Source organism: Columba livia, chromosome 7 (assembly GCF_036013475.1).
Source record: "Columba livia isolate bColLiv1 breed racing homer chromosome 7, bColLiv1.pat.W.v2, whole genome shotgun sequence".
Taxonomy (NCBI): domain Eukaryota; kingdom Metazoa; phylum Chordata; class Aves; order Columbiformes; family Columbidae; genus Columba; species Columba livia.
Window position 1 is genome coordinate 6,165,193 of NC_088608.1, and position 15,770 is coordinate 6,180,962.

Consider the following 15,770-nt stretch of genomic DNA (forward strand, 5'->3'; position numbering starts at 1 on the left):
TTTTCATTTGATGTGAGCCTGCCCTTCTTCAGACCTGCTTTCTGTGCTTAAAGTGCAAGTACAAAGTCTCGGATATTAAATATCTCAGTAAATCACTGAAAGGGAACAAGCCACACACATGTGACATTCTTCCAGTTGAACTAGATAGCAAACCCATCGCTTCTCCCTTTTTTAAACCCAGATCATGGATTTATTATCTCAGGACAGATGATTAACCAACTTCTAATTAAGCTCTGTTAAAACTTACATGGTCACTGGATTTCAAATTTGGACCTTGTCATTTTTAAAGTGTCTCAAACCTCTCATTGCATTTTGGATTTAATGTTTCATGTACATAGCACTGGGCTCGAATTGAACTAATTGCGGTTTGTCTGTTTTAAAAACGAATCCAAAAAGACAAGTTTTTATGTTGATAATTAGCTAAAGAAAAATGCTAAGGAAAATGTTTGTATTTTAGAAAGTTTTTAATTCAGATAAGATTTGATCAACTTATCTCAAGCTGTTCCCCAAACATTCAAAGCGCAAACAGATTCATGCTGAAAGGAATTCCGTTTTTCCTTTTCTTGGGGACATAAAAGATGGCTGAATAAATTAAAAGGGATTAAAACTGGATTTCAATAGGACCTTATAGTATGAAGTCACTATTAGTACACCACGATGCAGCTCACAATGGCTGCAGGCTTGGCTGGCTGCTGCCAGCAAAGCCTAATATTGTTTTACCTTAAAACTTAATAATAAGGCAGCTTCAGTCAATGATTTTCCCTTCTTTAAGGGAGTAATTCATTTAGGAAAGCAGCATGTGTGCCTGTGTTTAGGCAGCAATAAATATCTCCAAGTGCCCCGATGTGCTACCGCATGCTAAGTGGTTTGCAAAGGAAAAAGATTTTAATTTAATTTAGAGAACTGCTGTGGTCTTCCACGCGTTCTGCGGGGAGGAGAGAAGCCGTGAGCCGGTGTGCGGACACGCAGGTTCTCCCAGGCGTGGTGGAGGAAGCCGATGCTCGGCCCGGCCTCCATCCCAGCGCGGCCCAGCCAGGCCTGTGTCCGGTGCCGGCCCGGGAGGCCGCTCAGCCCATGCCAGCCAGGCTGTTCCCAAAGGGCCTCCGCTTAGAATTGTAGAATCATTTCGGTTGGAAGAGACCCTCAGGATCACCCTAGCACTAAATTATGTCCCTAAGAACCTTGTCTAAATGCCTTTTGAACCCCTCCAGGGATGGTGACTCCACCACTTCCCCGGGCAGCCTGTTCCAATGCCTGACAACCCTTTCTGTGAAGAATTTTTTCCTAATATGCGATTTAACCTCCCCTGGTGAAACTTGAGGCCATTTTCTTTCATCCTATCACTTGTTACTTGGGAGAAGAGACCAACCCCCTCAACGCCAACACCTCCTTCCAGGCAGTTTCAGACAGTGATCAGGTCTCCCCTCAGCTCCTGTTCTCCAGGCTGAACCCCCCAGTTCCCTCAGCTGCTCCCATCACACTTGTGCTCCAGCCCCTCACCAGCTTTGTCGTTGCTGTGCTTCTGGAGCAGCCTTGGTCCCAGTGAGGACATTCCATCTGAATATGAGGAGAAGCTTCTTACTTTGAGTTGCCAGGGCCTGGAACAGGCTGCCCAGAGAGGCTGTGGAGTCTCCTTGTCTGGAGACATTCAAACCCACCTGGACACCTTCCTGTGTGATGTGCTCTGGTGAACCTGCTTTAGCAGGTGGGTTGGACTGGATGATCCCCAGAGGTCCCTTGAACCCCAGCCAGTCCGTGATTCTGGTTGTGTGTCCCTCCCCAGGCAGCCTCACCCGCAACACACAGCACGTCTTGGTGAGCGGTAGGTCGCTTTTTTCCTCGGTATCAGTAACAATTCTGCATGCTCTTGTAATTCTCACATGTTTCTATCACGAAGCTTTTAAGCAGAAATATTTTTTGTTAGGGACACGTTCCCACAGTTTGCAGTGACTTGGGTCTGACTGTCCCCATCTCACTGCCTGAACAAAAATGCATGTGGGAATTAGGATTCCCAGGAAGGAACATCATGCTGGAAGTGAACAACAAAATGTGTTTTCTGGAAGAAAGCTTTGAACTTGAGATCACCAGTCATTCCCCCCATCCCTGCCCATCACATTCTAGTCATTCTTGGATACATCCACATGTGTTCTTCAAATAGCTGGAGGATTCAGGAGGAGTTGCCAAGAGTCACTGAATGACCCCAGTTAACACGGTGTCTTCTAGGGTACGGGCTCTTCCAGTTATCTCCATCACTTCAGTGACACGTTGTTGGGAAATGCAGCCCGCAGTGAAGCAAGACAAGTGTCTTACGACTTATTTAAATAATGGTGTTCATTGCCTATTAAAATGTAACTTCTTACTTTAAAATAGGATTAATTAAAATGTACAAGAATGCAATTCAGTTACATTTTATGCCTCAGCCCAGCGCATACTTTTCATAACTCATTCCCAGAAGTGATATTCAGGGCAGCATGGCATTCTCAGCTCTGCCATTAAAAGCACAAATGACTATAAAACCTGTTCTTTTCAAAAACTTGGCTCAAGTATCGCCATTGTTAGATTTTTCATAACATATTACTTTGGTCATTACTGTTTTGCAAGATAATTGTATCAGTGATCTAACTTTTGACAGTATCCAAAGTGGCTGAAAATAGTTTGCTGCAGCACCTTTGTCTTTTAAAGGCCATTTGGGGCTTGTTATTCTAATCCTCGTGCAGCCTGATTTATCACTTCAAACATCTGTCAGCTGTGCTTTGTCTTGAAATTGATAGTGATGGTGTTACTGATTTTTCAACAGCAGCTGTTAGAGGTTCATTAGTTAGACTCTCAAAGGGGGTAGATAACTGTAATATTTTTCTTTGTTAATCATCTCTTACGCCTTGTAATAATACAGAGCTTGAAATCTGCTAGAAATGCACAGCCTCTCTGTTCCTAACTTGTCAGAAGCATCCTTTTCTTCATTTAATCTGGCTCACTTATTAAAACTCTCTTCCTCATAATGCAGTAAAAGAATGAATAATGGCACGTGAGTGGTGAGATGGAGAATCAGCCTTTGCTGTGTCGTACTCAGCACGGAGGGAGGTCACTCAGGGTCTCGGAGTTCACGTACAAATACGGATCAACTCCTAAGATGATATTAAGGGATGTTCTGTAATTGATTTTTAATTTAAAATACACAAGGCATACAAAACCTCAATGGCAACTTCAGCAAGATCAGGTTCATTTCTAAGAGATACAGCAGTTTTGTGTCAGTGTGCATTCCCTACCATATCAAATACTCTTAGTGGTTATTCTTAAAGCATTTCCCCCCCAAAATCCTGGGGGTCGTGGGCAGTGATTCCTCCGTGGAGCTGGGAGGGACCAGAGAGCTGCCGAGTCTCCTGCAGTGGCGAGCGGATCAGCGCCACCGCCGCTTCCACCAACAGATAATTACAGTTCCAAATTAGTATTTTAATGAACTGATCTCAGCAAATGTAAAGCAAAATCTCCCAGGCATTCAAGACGTAAGCAGGAGGGAAAATTATTAACTGTGAAGTTCAACAGACGGCTGGTCAGCAGGTGCTGGCTTGGCAAAGCGGTTGAGTGTCGCCATCTCAATGTGTGGGAGGAGGTTTGTTCGGGTTCTGGTCCTGCAAGGTGCTGAGCAGCGTCTGCAAGCGGCACCGTCACTTCAGTGGAGATTGAAAACATCTGGGAGATCATCTCACAAGCTTTCCAGGTGAACAGGAATTTCTATTAAAAACAGCTAAATGCCAGATCATCTTTAAAAGCTCAGGTCTTAGTCCTGTAAGACGACACACGTGTCATAGCACCAGGGAAGCTCAGGGCAAAGCAGACCACGAGAGCACAGCCTGCATTTCAAACAGATGTACACAGGGACTCAAAAAGTGCCTGTAAATCAGTTCCTTTCTATATGTTATCACAGCATGAATTGCGTTTTCTTCTTAAGGATGGACAGGTACCTTGATCGGGTTTGCATCAGGCACCATGGTCATGGCAGGTGTGGGGAGAGGGTTGTGTAGGAGGAGGAACAAACAAGGAGAAACGTTCCCCCACCAGCTCTGATGTGCGTTTAGATGGCCAGAAGTCACTGGCCAGCACCAATACTCGTTTTCCTTCTGCTTCTTCTTCCTCCCAATTTAGTTTCTTTAAGGAAGTGCCATTTTAGTAAAATACTATTTTGCTTTGTCACAAAAATCGGATAATTTTTAAATTTTGGTTTGGTTTGTTTTTTTCTCTGTAAAATATGACACTGAGTTTGAAGTACCTGTTTAGGTTAAAAATATGCAATGAAACCGTAGCCTGAATTGGAACTTCTCCCAACACACCCCTTCGTTTTAGATTTGTACTTTTGTCTGTGGCTTATTTGAATGTTATCATCTCATATTCTCAGTAAAGATTCCCGTTACCTTCCCCAGCCTTTGGGTATGCACGGATGTAGATAGAGCTCTTTCTCTCTCAGATCTTTGGAGGTAAAATGGCAAAGTGCCTTTCAGCGCTGTGCTGTGAACCACACTTCATTAGCTTCTCACAGAACACAAGAGGAGCTTACCATGTCATAGGATGGAAAAATAGTGCTGAGTTGCACACGGGCTTTCATGTTTCCAATTGATGTTTTCTGACTCACCTTCTGTGACAGTCAGAAACTCCTGAAAGGCAAAAGGCTAAAAAGCGAGAGAAAAGCTTCAGGTTCACCCCTAGTGTCGTGTCTCTTTCAGGTATTTAAGTGTGTATTTCTGTTTAGTGCTATAAGTGACTTTCAGGCAATGGGACCAGACTCCTGTCAGTGGTGCCCAATGACAGGATGAGGGCAACGGGCACAGACTGAAGCACAGGAGGTTCCATCTGAATATGAGGAGAAGCTTCTTTCCTGTGAGATGCCAGAGCCCTGGAACAGGCTGCCCAGAGAGGCTGTGGAGTCTCCTTCTCTGGAGACATTCAGACCCACCTGGACACCTTCCTGTGTGATCTGCTCTGGTGAACCTGCTTTAGCAGGTGGGTTGGACTGGATGATCTCCAGAGGTCCCTTCAACCCCCACCACTCTGTGATTCTGTGATATGTGGATATATGGCCTCAAAAAGTTGAAGGCCGGGCTGGATGGGGCTTTGAGCAACCTGGTCTAGTGGAAGGTGTCCCTGCCTATGGCAGGGGGTTGAAACTGGGTGATCTTTGAGGTCACTTCCAACCCAAACCATTCTATGACATGTCAGAAAGTATTAATATTCACAATCAATATATTGATCTGTAGTTTTATTGTGTCATTCCTCGTTTTCTTTCTGCGGTGGCTTTGGAGGAAGCCCCGTCACCCGCGCCTGACCAGGACGCGGTGCAGCATCCCTGTGCAGGAGGAACGTCTTTGTAGGATTCATTTGGGAGCAGAACATTTAATGGGCTGCAAGGTTCAATCGTGAAGGCTTTGCTTTTTTTTTTCGGCTGAAGCAGCTTGTCATTTTAGTTTTAACTACAGGAGACAGGACAAAATTGTTAAAGCAATCCAATTATGTTAGCTATCGAACAGGGGATTTCTGCCCACCTTTTCTGAGTGAAAGTGAGTAGGAATTGTGCATTAGCCTTTAAAATTTTGCAAGTTGTAACCTCTGTAATACGACCAGGGGACTTGGAGAAGTCTGGGTACTCCACTGCCATCCAGCTCCAGTTCAGCGCTTCTGACGATCCAGCAGGTTCCCCGCAAAGGGCATCTGTTGAAATTAGAACAGTCCCTCTTTTTGATCCATTTAGAAACGAGACAGAAATCAAGCAGCTGAGCTCTGAATTTCAAACTTGATTTGATCTTTACACCAGAGTATTCCAAAGAGTCTGTCATCGCCCAAAGGAGAGAGAAAGCCAGTCAAGACAACTAGCTGGTATTTCTTTATTTGCAGTTTAGCGAGGGAGAGGCTGTACAGGTGTAGGAAAGTGTTTTGGGTGCCTGGAGAGCAAGGACATCCCAATTCTGAGTATTCACATCCCACTATCATCGTCGTACACGGCGACAGCAATTCTTGTGGAGTCTCTTCATTTACGTGGGGAAATAATTAATTCTGAGCTTTTGACAAATGCGTAACGAATCTGGGATGGCTCAACGAATCAGGCCAAGGGGCAGGACCTTCAGTGTTATTCAGGTCCCATTTTGCCAGCGTGTTGCTCGCCCTTCTCCTCTCTTCCAGGCTGCAAAAAGCCACACAGGACACAGAATCCCACTCTCAACCTCCAGCTCAAACGTCTTTTGTTACTTATTTTTTTAAGATTCTGATAAATGTACCTTCCTGTTCGCTTCCTTCCTTCCCACCAACTCGGTGCTTGAAGGATTATACAGGATGCAGCTCCTGGGGCTCCGCAGGGGTCAGACCCGGCTGCCACATCAGCGTCACCAGGACCTGGGGACCACCATGTGCTGGCTGCGGTGGGGAGCGGACGGTCACCCTGAGCACCCCGGGGTCCCGCACCAACTGCACCATAACCACAGCAGCAGAATTTGGCTCAGGAGGTAAAGCAAGCAGCCAAATAATGTGGCCACGTTCTAGCAGTCCCTTCATCTCAAATATTTCAAGGCATTTTTGTGCTTTCTTCACAACTGAAAAAAAATACAGGAGTTATTTGTATTTCTTTGGAGCTCCCTTGTTATTTTCCCAGTATAAGAGCCACATACCCTGCTGCCAGGCCCTCGGGTGTTCACATGTGCTTTTTAGCTTACAAACCCAATTTCTAGTAAATAGCTTCTACCAACTCCTCTGTACTTATTTAAAACACCTTGTGAGAAGAAACACAAACTCCAAAGCATGGCAGGATGCTTCACGCTTCCCACAAAGCACCGTGCACACTGAATTTTCACTTGCTGCAGCTCCCGTGGTCTCATTCCCATTGGCACGGGGGCCAGTTGTGCCGATTGCAAAGACAGGATGAGGAGGAGGAATCACTGCGAATCTTAGGACCTGTCTGGAAGGGAAAGACTTTTTAATTCAATGCAAAACAACTTGTTCCTTGGGGCAGGCTGACCTGCACTATTTGGTTTTCTCAAGGGAAATGCAAAAGCTTCCCAGCGGAATTTTTGGGAGAAGGGATTGAAAATCAAAAACATCCAAGTGCAAACCTGAGCATGCGTTTGTGCAGCTGAAGATCCTTAATGATTTTCCTGCTTGGCGACCCGACTTGTTAATTCACAGCTTTCATTCCCAGCAAAAGCTGCAGCGCGAAATGAAAGTTCATCCACTTTACAATTACGAAACTATGTGGGTTTATAACATCCTGGGAGATAAGGCTGAGACTAGATGGCACAAACGTGGCTCTTCCATACAGTCCCGCTCAAAGATGTTGCTTAATTCCTGAATTCCTTGAAGCACTCCTGACAGCAATCGCATCTGCTGCCAAAAAACCCATCGCGGCCTCTGCCTTTGGGAAAAACGTATTTAATTATCAGCAAAGTTCAAGCTCAGCGTGTTTTGATGAATTATTAGAACCTGTCATCATTTTCTTGGGGAAAAATAAAAAAAAAAAGGGCTATAATGGAACACAATTTTACATTTTCCCATTTAATTGATGACAGGCTGAGTTTTTATTAATCATCCTGGGCTCCAGTGTAAGATGCTGAAAAAGCTAATATGAGATCATTGTATCTGGTTAATGTGTGTGCTTTGCAAAATTGATAAGGCCTATCAAGACATAAATTATTTAAAATTTGATAAATGTGTTGAAATCATTGAATTTTCAAACAGACAAAGCAGAGCCATTTCTCTTCCCCTCCCGCCCCTTTGAGACGGAGGTTTTTGTGCTGCCGTGTTATCCCTGTGGCTGAAATTACCGAGGGACACAGAGAAACGTGTGGCGGTGACACGAATATAACCCCATGAGACACAGCCTTGGGGATGCAGGTAACCAAGAGTGCAGAGGCCACGGGGAGCCTCCCAGTATGAGTTTGTCACTGGTGAAACTGGGGGCGGGAGGAGGTTACTGAGAACCACCTCTCTCCTACTCAGCTGGTGGAATGAAAAGCTGCACCAGGGAGCAGCCGAGTGGTGCTTCCGAGCTGTTTATCCCAACAGACCTGTTAATTTCAGCTAATTGCCAGGAGTTTTTAAATGATTCCTGGCAGGGGTGAAGCTCCAGAAATGATTGCTGGTGATTGATGAATAACCTGGGTGAAAGTCCCAAAGCATCGGAACGATTAACTCCTGCACAGGTGTTTAGCGCCCGCCCGCAGAGAACGGCGTGGGAGCAAGTTCAAGAAGAACCCCAATTTATTTGGGCAAATAGAGAAAATATAGCATGTGCTGATACCAATGTCTCACCAACGCGGGCTCCTTTCCCAAAAACAGTTCACAGGGAATGTTATTTAACCCTGCGCTGCTCTGCCATGGGCAGGATTATTCATGGAAGAGCAAGGTTTGGAAGAGCAATCATCTTTCAGAGAAAGAACCAATGGTTTGAGGTTTAATTCTACATAGGGCAACAAAGATGCTGAAGGGAGCAGAGCATCTCCCGTGTGAGGAAAGGCTGAGGGAGCTGGGGCTCTGGAGCTGGACAAGAGGAGACTGAGGGGTGACCTCATTAATGTTTACAGATATATAAAGGGTGGGTGTCAGGAGGATGGAGCCAGGCTCTTCTCGGTGACAACCAATGGTAGGACAAGGGGTAATGGGTTCAAACTGGAACACAGGAGGTTCCACTTAAATTTGAGAAGAAACTTCTTCTCAGTGAGGGTGGCAGAGCCTGGCCCAGGCTGCCCAGGGGGGTTGTGGAGTCTCCTTCTCTGCAGACATTCAAACCCACCTGGACACCTTCCTGTGTAACCTCATCTGGGTGTTCCTGCTCCATGGGGGGATTGCACTGGATGAGCTTTCCAGGTCCCTTCCAATCCCTGACATTCTGTGATTCTGTGAAATATCAACCGCACCAGACTCTGGTTTGAGCTGTTCTTGGTGTTCACGTAGCAAAAGAAACCGGCGAGGCAGCGTGGAGCCTGAGCACGGGTGCACGATGATGTTTCTTACTGGAAAACATCTACACCCTGATGGAAATTTTAGGGTAACTGGGTGACATTTTACAGCCTCTATAATAGGGAAAAAGATGAGGTGATTTCTTCTGTTGGGAAATTGCTGGTTTGGAGAGAATGGGAAAATGCAGGTGCAGCAGAGAAGAACTCCAGCAATAGCCATCTATTTAAATGTACACACCAACTTCCCTAAGCAAGTATTTTTCAAATAAACCTACTAGCACTAGAGAAGCATTAGAGTGAAATGGCAAGATGCTGAGGAAGTCATTTTTTTCAGCATGTGCTGCATTCTTTTAATATACATTTATTTTATTTCCCGGAAATTGCTAACCAAGGTGAATGAACAGCCGAACAAAGCGCATCGGCCCATCCTCGCTAACAGCAAAAAGCCGTCATCGAGCAAACGGCCTGTGCAATGTATGGAGAACGATGCATTAGAATTTGGTTCTCTTAAGTGCAGAAAGCTTTATTCAAAATAGGAATATAAATCTGCACGCACACACAAAGAAGGTTTTACATGAAAAAAGCACAAATATTCTTCACGTTTCTGAACAACACGCCCTCATTCCTGCGCCGGGCGCTGAGCAGAACCAGTGGGTTCTTTGTTAGACACCTGGTTACTAAACACTTGCAAAACACAAGGAATGTGTGACCTGGAGCCGCAAAGTCCCCTCTCCTGCAACACAGCGAGCTGACAGCTTTGGGAGCCACGTTCCTACAGGGAAATCACTGCATCAAGACAGGAGTGGGGTGAAGCGAGGAATTAAGGCTCTATGAGACTGGAGAATCCTGAAGACTATTTCAAAGTAATAGGAAAAAATAACTGAGGTTAAGCGTAAGGTAGCACTTCCAGCCATGGCTGGTGATCTCTAGGCCTTATACAGCAATATTACATGCTTGTAATCCAACGTATTAATGATTTCATATTCCTGGTTTATGAAAGCGTTTTTGTTGCCACATGAAATAGTTCACATCACTGTAGCGCTGGGGACGCGTTTCATTATCGCATTAGTACACCTCACCGCTGTCGCACGTAGATAATTAGCAGTATTAATAGTAGTTTAGCACAACGCAACCCTGCAATTCCACCATCACGGTTTTGAAATAATTGTGTCCCAACACCTTCCTGGTGTGACAAACCCCCCAGGTTTTATCATGCATTAGTGTTTCCCACCCTTCAGCCATCCCAAAACTTACACCTACATATTTCTTCTTTCTATAATGGAGCCTGCCACAAAAAAAGCCGTTTGGAAAGCAACGCTCTGCCAGCTCATTTGGCCTGAGAGCCCCCTGAAGAGACATCCATTGAGTATTACCCAGAACACACGGCTCGATGCCCTCCAGATCTCTTCATAAAAGGAGAGGGGAGAAAAGCCAAAGAGCCACTGCAGGGATTTCAATAAACATCGCAAAAGAAAAGTAGCCCGGAAGGACAACTGTGTGTGTCCCGTGCCCTTGGCGCAGGACGGGCAGAGCACAAGCAAAGTCACAACCTCCTGGGAACCACGGAGCTTCGTGTTTATGTATTTCTCCTTAAAATTTCCAACCCACAGCTCAGTTACAAGCAGCAATACCAGCTGTAGGTGCCCACAGTTTCCAGTGGCCATTAGCAGTTTTGTGGCAGATTATTTAGCCGTGCAGACACACAGAAAAGTTTGCAGCAGTTCAGCACTGCTGGAATCTGGAAATAGAGCAGAAAAACATCTTTTTTTTGTGGCTCTGAAGGCCTCAGGTCAGTTTTGGGGTGCAGGATGGGTGAGTGTGTGCATTAGTTCTTGTTTCGCCTCGGCAGCAGGAGTTATCTCACCTGGCTGGTCCTGAGCTTGTGGTCAGGCCCACAAGTGGCTGAAGAACCTGCAGGAACATGAGGTTCACAGAATCACAGAGTGTCAGGGGTTGGAAGGGACCTGGAAAGCTCATCCAGTGCAATCCCCCCATGGAGCAGGAACACCCAGATGAGGTTACACAGGAAGGTGTCCAGGCGGGTTGGAATGTCTGCACAGAAGGAGACTCCACAACCTCCCTGGGCAGTCTGGGCCAGGCTCTGGCACCCTCACTGAGAAGAAGTTTCTTCTCAAATTTAAGTGGAACCTCTTGTGTTCCAGTTTGAACCCATTACCCCTTGTCCTACCATTGGTTGTCACCGAGAAGAGCCTGGCTCCATCCTCCTGACACTCACCCTTTATATATCTGTAAACATGAATGAGGTCACCCCTCAGTCTCCTCTTCTCCATCCCGGTGGAAGCAACGTGTGCCCCAGCAGCGTGACGACAGCGCTATTTGTGTTGGTACGGATAAGCATCCATCATGGTTTTACATTAGAACCTTTTGGTTTCCTGGGTTCACAGCTCAGCCATAAACTTGGTGTAGAGGCGGCAAGTGGTCACACGAGGTCTCAGGCCGATCGCTGTTGTCTTCCCCCCCCTTTCCAACCTGAAGAAGAAAATAAGATATTTGTGCTGAGACACACGTGAGCACCACCTTTAGATCCAGACGCAGATTTCTGTAGCAATACAGATAGCCGCCTTTCAGCATTCAGGTCATGAACTGTGCCGGCTGCCCTTCAACATTCAGTCTTAATCACAGCGTTAGGGATGATCAGGAAGAACACGTGGTAAGCGGGTTTGGGCTCTGGTTTAGAGCCTATTGCCAGAGAACAGGCCCTCAGTGAATAGGAAGAGCTTCCAGTTTCTGGTATTTGCCAGATAATGAAATGCAAAATGGAAGATGATAGAAATAACATTTTGTATGAAATACTGCAGGTGAGTTTTTCTTTGGACGGTTGGGTGATGGTATAAGTCAGTCCTGAAGAGAACAAAGCCTGATAACACATTCTCCGGAATTTATATTCAAGCTTTAAAGCACCTAAAAAGGAGAAGGTAGATGATCGTTTCTAGCCTGTTGAAACACAGATCCTGGTTCTGACCTCTTGAGCATATGTTCAAATTCTGCATTTTCAACAGGGAGAAACGCATGCAGCCGATGTGTTTGCACATTAAATTGCAAACCTGCTATTTACTGAGACCTGCATGTTTGACTCTGAAATCTAACGCTACCAGAAGTAGTTATTTGCCTTCCGATTGCAAACAATTCTGCATTGGACTTAACGTGGCCTGGTCACGTTTCTAAGAAGCGCAGAGATGTGCTCTGTGGCTGGGCCTTGCTAAATACAGGCATCGTAGCACCTGAGACCAACAGAGGGAGAGCAGGGTTATTTCCAGAGTCTGTCGCAGCTGGAGAGCACAAACAGGCACGCTAAGCTTGGAAAAAATGGAAAAGCAACACAAAAAGAGACAAAGATCTAAGAAACCTTTTGTACAGGTCAACACCAGAAGCACCCGAGTACAAGAGGACTTGAAGCTTAAAGCAGGTGGGAAGTTACGTGGGGAGAAAAAGCAAAAGGGGATGGAAAAATCTGCTTTTCTATTTCACTCCATTTTTTGGCAGAGGCGCCACTTTGCTGTTCAGGTTTTCCAGCGTCATTAGACGTGTTTTTACCTCACAAACCTGTGGGCAAAGGGAACTTGGCCCCAGTCCTCGGCCTGTCTGGAGGTTTATCCGTTTGTCCCGGTGGATGCAAAAAGCTCAGTGGGAGCCATCATCTGTAACCTACTTTGAGTAAAATCCTTGAGCTTTCATGGGGCAGCAGAAATCCCTCATGACAGCAGCCCACATGAACGAGCCGGTTGGACCCTACTGGTATAAAACCAGATGTGAACAGCTCCTTTTGGACCCTACTGGTATAAAACCAGATGTGAACGGCTCCTTTTGGACCCTACTGGTATAAAACCAGATGTGAACGGCTCCTTTTGGACCCTACTGGTATAAAACCAGATGTGAACGGCTCCTTTTGGACCCTACTGGTATAAAACCAGATGTGAACGGCTCCTTTTGGACCCTACTGGTATAAAACCAGATGTGAACGGCTCCTTTTGGACCCTACTGGTATAAAACCAGATGTGAACGGCTCCTTTTGGACCCTACTGGTATAAAACCAGATGTGAACGGCTCCTTTTTGGACCCTACTGGTATAAAACCAGATGTGAACGGCTCCTTTTGGACCCTACTGGTATAAAACCAGATGTGAACGGCTCTTTTTGGACCCTACTGGTATAAAACCAGATGTGAACGGCTCCTTTTGGACCCTACTGGTATAAAACCAGATGTGAACGGCTCCTTTTTGGACCCTACTGGTATAAAACCAGATGTGAACGGCTCCTTTTGGACCCTACTGGTATAAAACCAGATGTGAACGGCTCCTTTTGTATCTTGACAGTTTTCATACAGTTCTTTCTTTCTGTTTGGTAACAGGTATTTTGCGAGGCCAGTCGAGTCGTACAAGCCACAGACGTGCTGGACTGGGAAGACAAGGATGCTGCAGAGACGCTGGTGGACACCGCGGTCCACTCCAGAATCATCAACCCTTTACGCCTGTTTGTGAAGCCATCTCCAGTACTGAAACACAGCCAGGTGTCCTACTCGGACAGCATAGAAAACTTTTGGGATTGGTTGTCCAACATCACAGAGGTTCAGGAATCTCTTGCACGAACTAAACGCAGACCTATAGTAAAAACTGGGAAGTTCAAGAAAATGTTTGGATGGGGCGACTTCCACTCTAACATCAAAACTGTTAAGCTGAACCTCCTGATCACAGGGAAAATCGTCGATCACGGCAATGGGACCTTCAGTGTTTATTTCCGACATAACTCCACGGGTCTGGGGAACGTTTCCGTCAGCCTGGTGCCGCCTTCCAAGGTGGTCGAGTTCGAACCGTCTCCACAATCGACGCTGGAGACCAAGGAATCCAAGTCCTTCAATTGCCGAATCGAGTACGAAAAAACAGACCGAGCTAAAAAAACTGCCTTGTGCAACTTCGACCCTTCAAAGATCTGCTACCAAGAGCAGACTCAAAGCCATGTCTCCTGGTTGTGCTCCAAGCCCTTCAAAGTTATCTGCATCTACATCGCTTTTTACAGCGTAGACTACAAACTGGTGCAAAAGGTCTGTCCTGATTACAACTACCACAGCGAGACTCCGTACCTGTCCTCTGGCTGACCCGGAACTACAGATACAGCATCGGGTATAAAAATAAGCATTTCCATTAACCTTTTGGAGAAGAACATGTTTTCCTATCAGGTTAAAAAGTCTTTAAAAACCGTAGCTGTGTTTGTGCTGTATCGTAAATAACCCAACTATTTGTGTAACAATCGTTTTCATTTGAGGCTGTTGCGTTTTAGCGCTCTCGTCATTAATAAGGGAACTACTGGGCGGACATGACAAAAATCAAACCAAATTATGTCTGACCACTGATCTTTAAAATCAGTTTTTTAAACTAGACTCGATGGCAGAGAGGTCGCCTTTTACTTGAATCAGCCAGCACTTAGCGGGATCTTATTTCTCATTGGGAACTTCAGAAAATTACTATTTAAAAGAAATGTGAAGGAGATCGCAGCTGCTTATGCACAAAAACCCAAATAAAATGCTCTAAAGCTCTCCCACTAATTTCATAAAGAATGCTACACACACAGGGCTCAAGGAATCAAGTCCAAATACTAAGAGAAAGTGCTATTTCTAAGACAAAAACAAAGGAATCTGCATTCCTCTGAGCTGTAGTTATTGTATTCATTGAAGTGAAGAGTGAGTAGTTCTTCCTTCAGACTTCTTACCCATGGATATGCAAGGATGTAATTAGACATTGACGAGCTTTAGTTTCTTAGACCCAGTGGGTGTGCAGGTTGGGTGGACATTTCTTCCTTCCACGGTCACCATTGGTTTTGATTCTTCTCAAACATTTACATATACACCAGTACTAGTTTTATGGTGATAGAGAATATATATATATATATATATACACACAGCCTGGTAAAAGATAAGCTGTTGAATTCTGATGATAACAGGACTGGCAATTCTCTTGCTATCCAGCCCTCTTAGTGCTGTAGCAAGGAAATGAAATGACTGTGGCAGCTCAGATAAGGCTCATAAGATTAATTCTGATTTCCTTGGTAAAGTCTCATACAGAAAACCCAACTTGTTAAAAATACACAAGTAACTGGTTATTTTGTTTTCCTCTTTAGGCGACAAATTTAAACGTGTCGTTTAGTTTGATCAATAATCTAAATGTTTTCCTTCATCATCGTCCCTACAGAGTCTCTCCTGGTCTAAATGATGTTTTTTAGTTTGTCTGTTACTGTTGATCCCTACAAGATGGTCCACTTTGTATTCTGTATAGCGTGTCCTGGTTCTGGCTGTACATAAGCTTGGATTTACTGCCGAGTTCAGTGGTTGATGCTTTTGTAACTTAGCTGTAAGCCATGATTTTATTGCCATGCATTTTTACTCAGCACTGTAGGCAATTAAGAGAAAACCCTACATGCTATTTATTGTAGAGTATGTGGAAAACATGTATGTATATACACTTAAATATGTGTACATATACAGAATATAAGTGTACATGTATTTGTATGTAAATAAAGAGAGTTTGCTAAATCCGGCACGCACTTGTGGCATATTTGATTTCTTTTCAAATGTCATGTATATAAAGACAAAGTAAAAGACACTGCAACACATTACTAATGTTTTTTCTAGGTGATATTTCACTATGTGCTGCAGTGACCTGCGCTACACGCCCGGGCAGAACAGGTTCAATAGCATTTTGGGCTATTTGAGAAATGACGTGCGTGTTTTGGCAAAGACAGTCATGAACTGCTTAACAACTGCGCAAGCTGCGCTAAGAGTAAAGGGGTTATAGACCACATTAGAAAACACGTGCGAGTCCCTCCC

General features: G+C 45.0%; 1 protein-coding gene and 1 long non-coding RNA gene across 2 annotated transcripts in view; one reads left to right on the plus strand and one right to left on the minus strand.

Annotated features, from left to right (window-relative positions):
* Positions 1 to 15,483, plus strand: part of NXPH2 (neurexophilin 2) — a 40,228-nt gene extending 24,745 nt beyond the window's left edge. The window contains exon 2 of the mRNA XM_005508968.3: positions 13,302 to 15,483. Coding sequence (XP_005509025.1) covers positions 13,302 to 14,045 — 744 coding nt within the window. The 3' untranslated portion in view covers positions 14,046 to 15,483. The remainder of the gene's footprint in view (positions 1 to 13,301) is intronic.
* Positions 5,858 to 7,397, minus strand: LOC110363589 (uncharacterized). Its single transcript, XR_002421789.2, has 2 exons — positions 7,092 to 7,397; positions 5,858 to 6,937 (listed from the first exon to the last, which is right to left on the minus strand). It is a non-coding gene; the product is annotated as an uncharacterized LOC110363589 (long non-coding RNA).
* Positions 15,484 to 15,770: the final 287 nt, after the last annotated feature.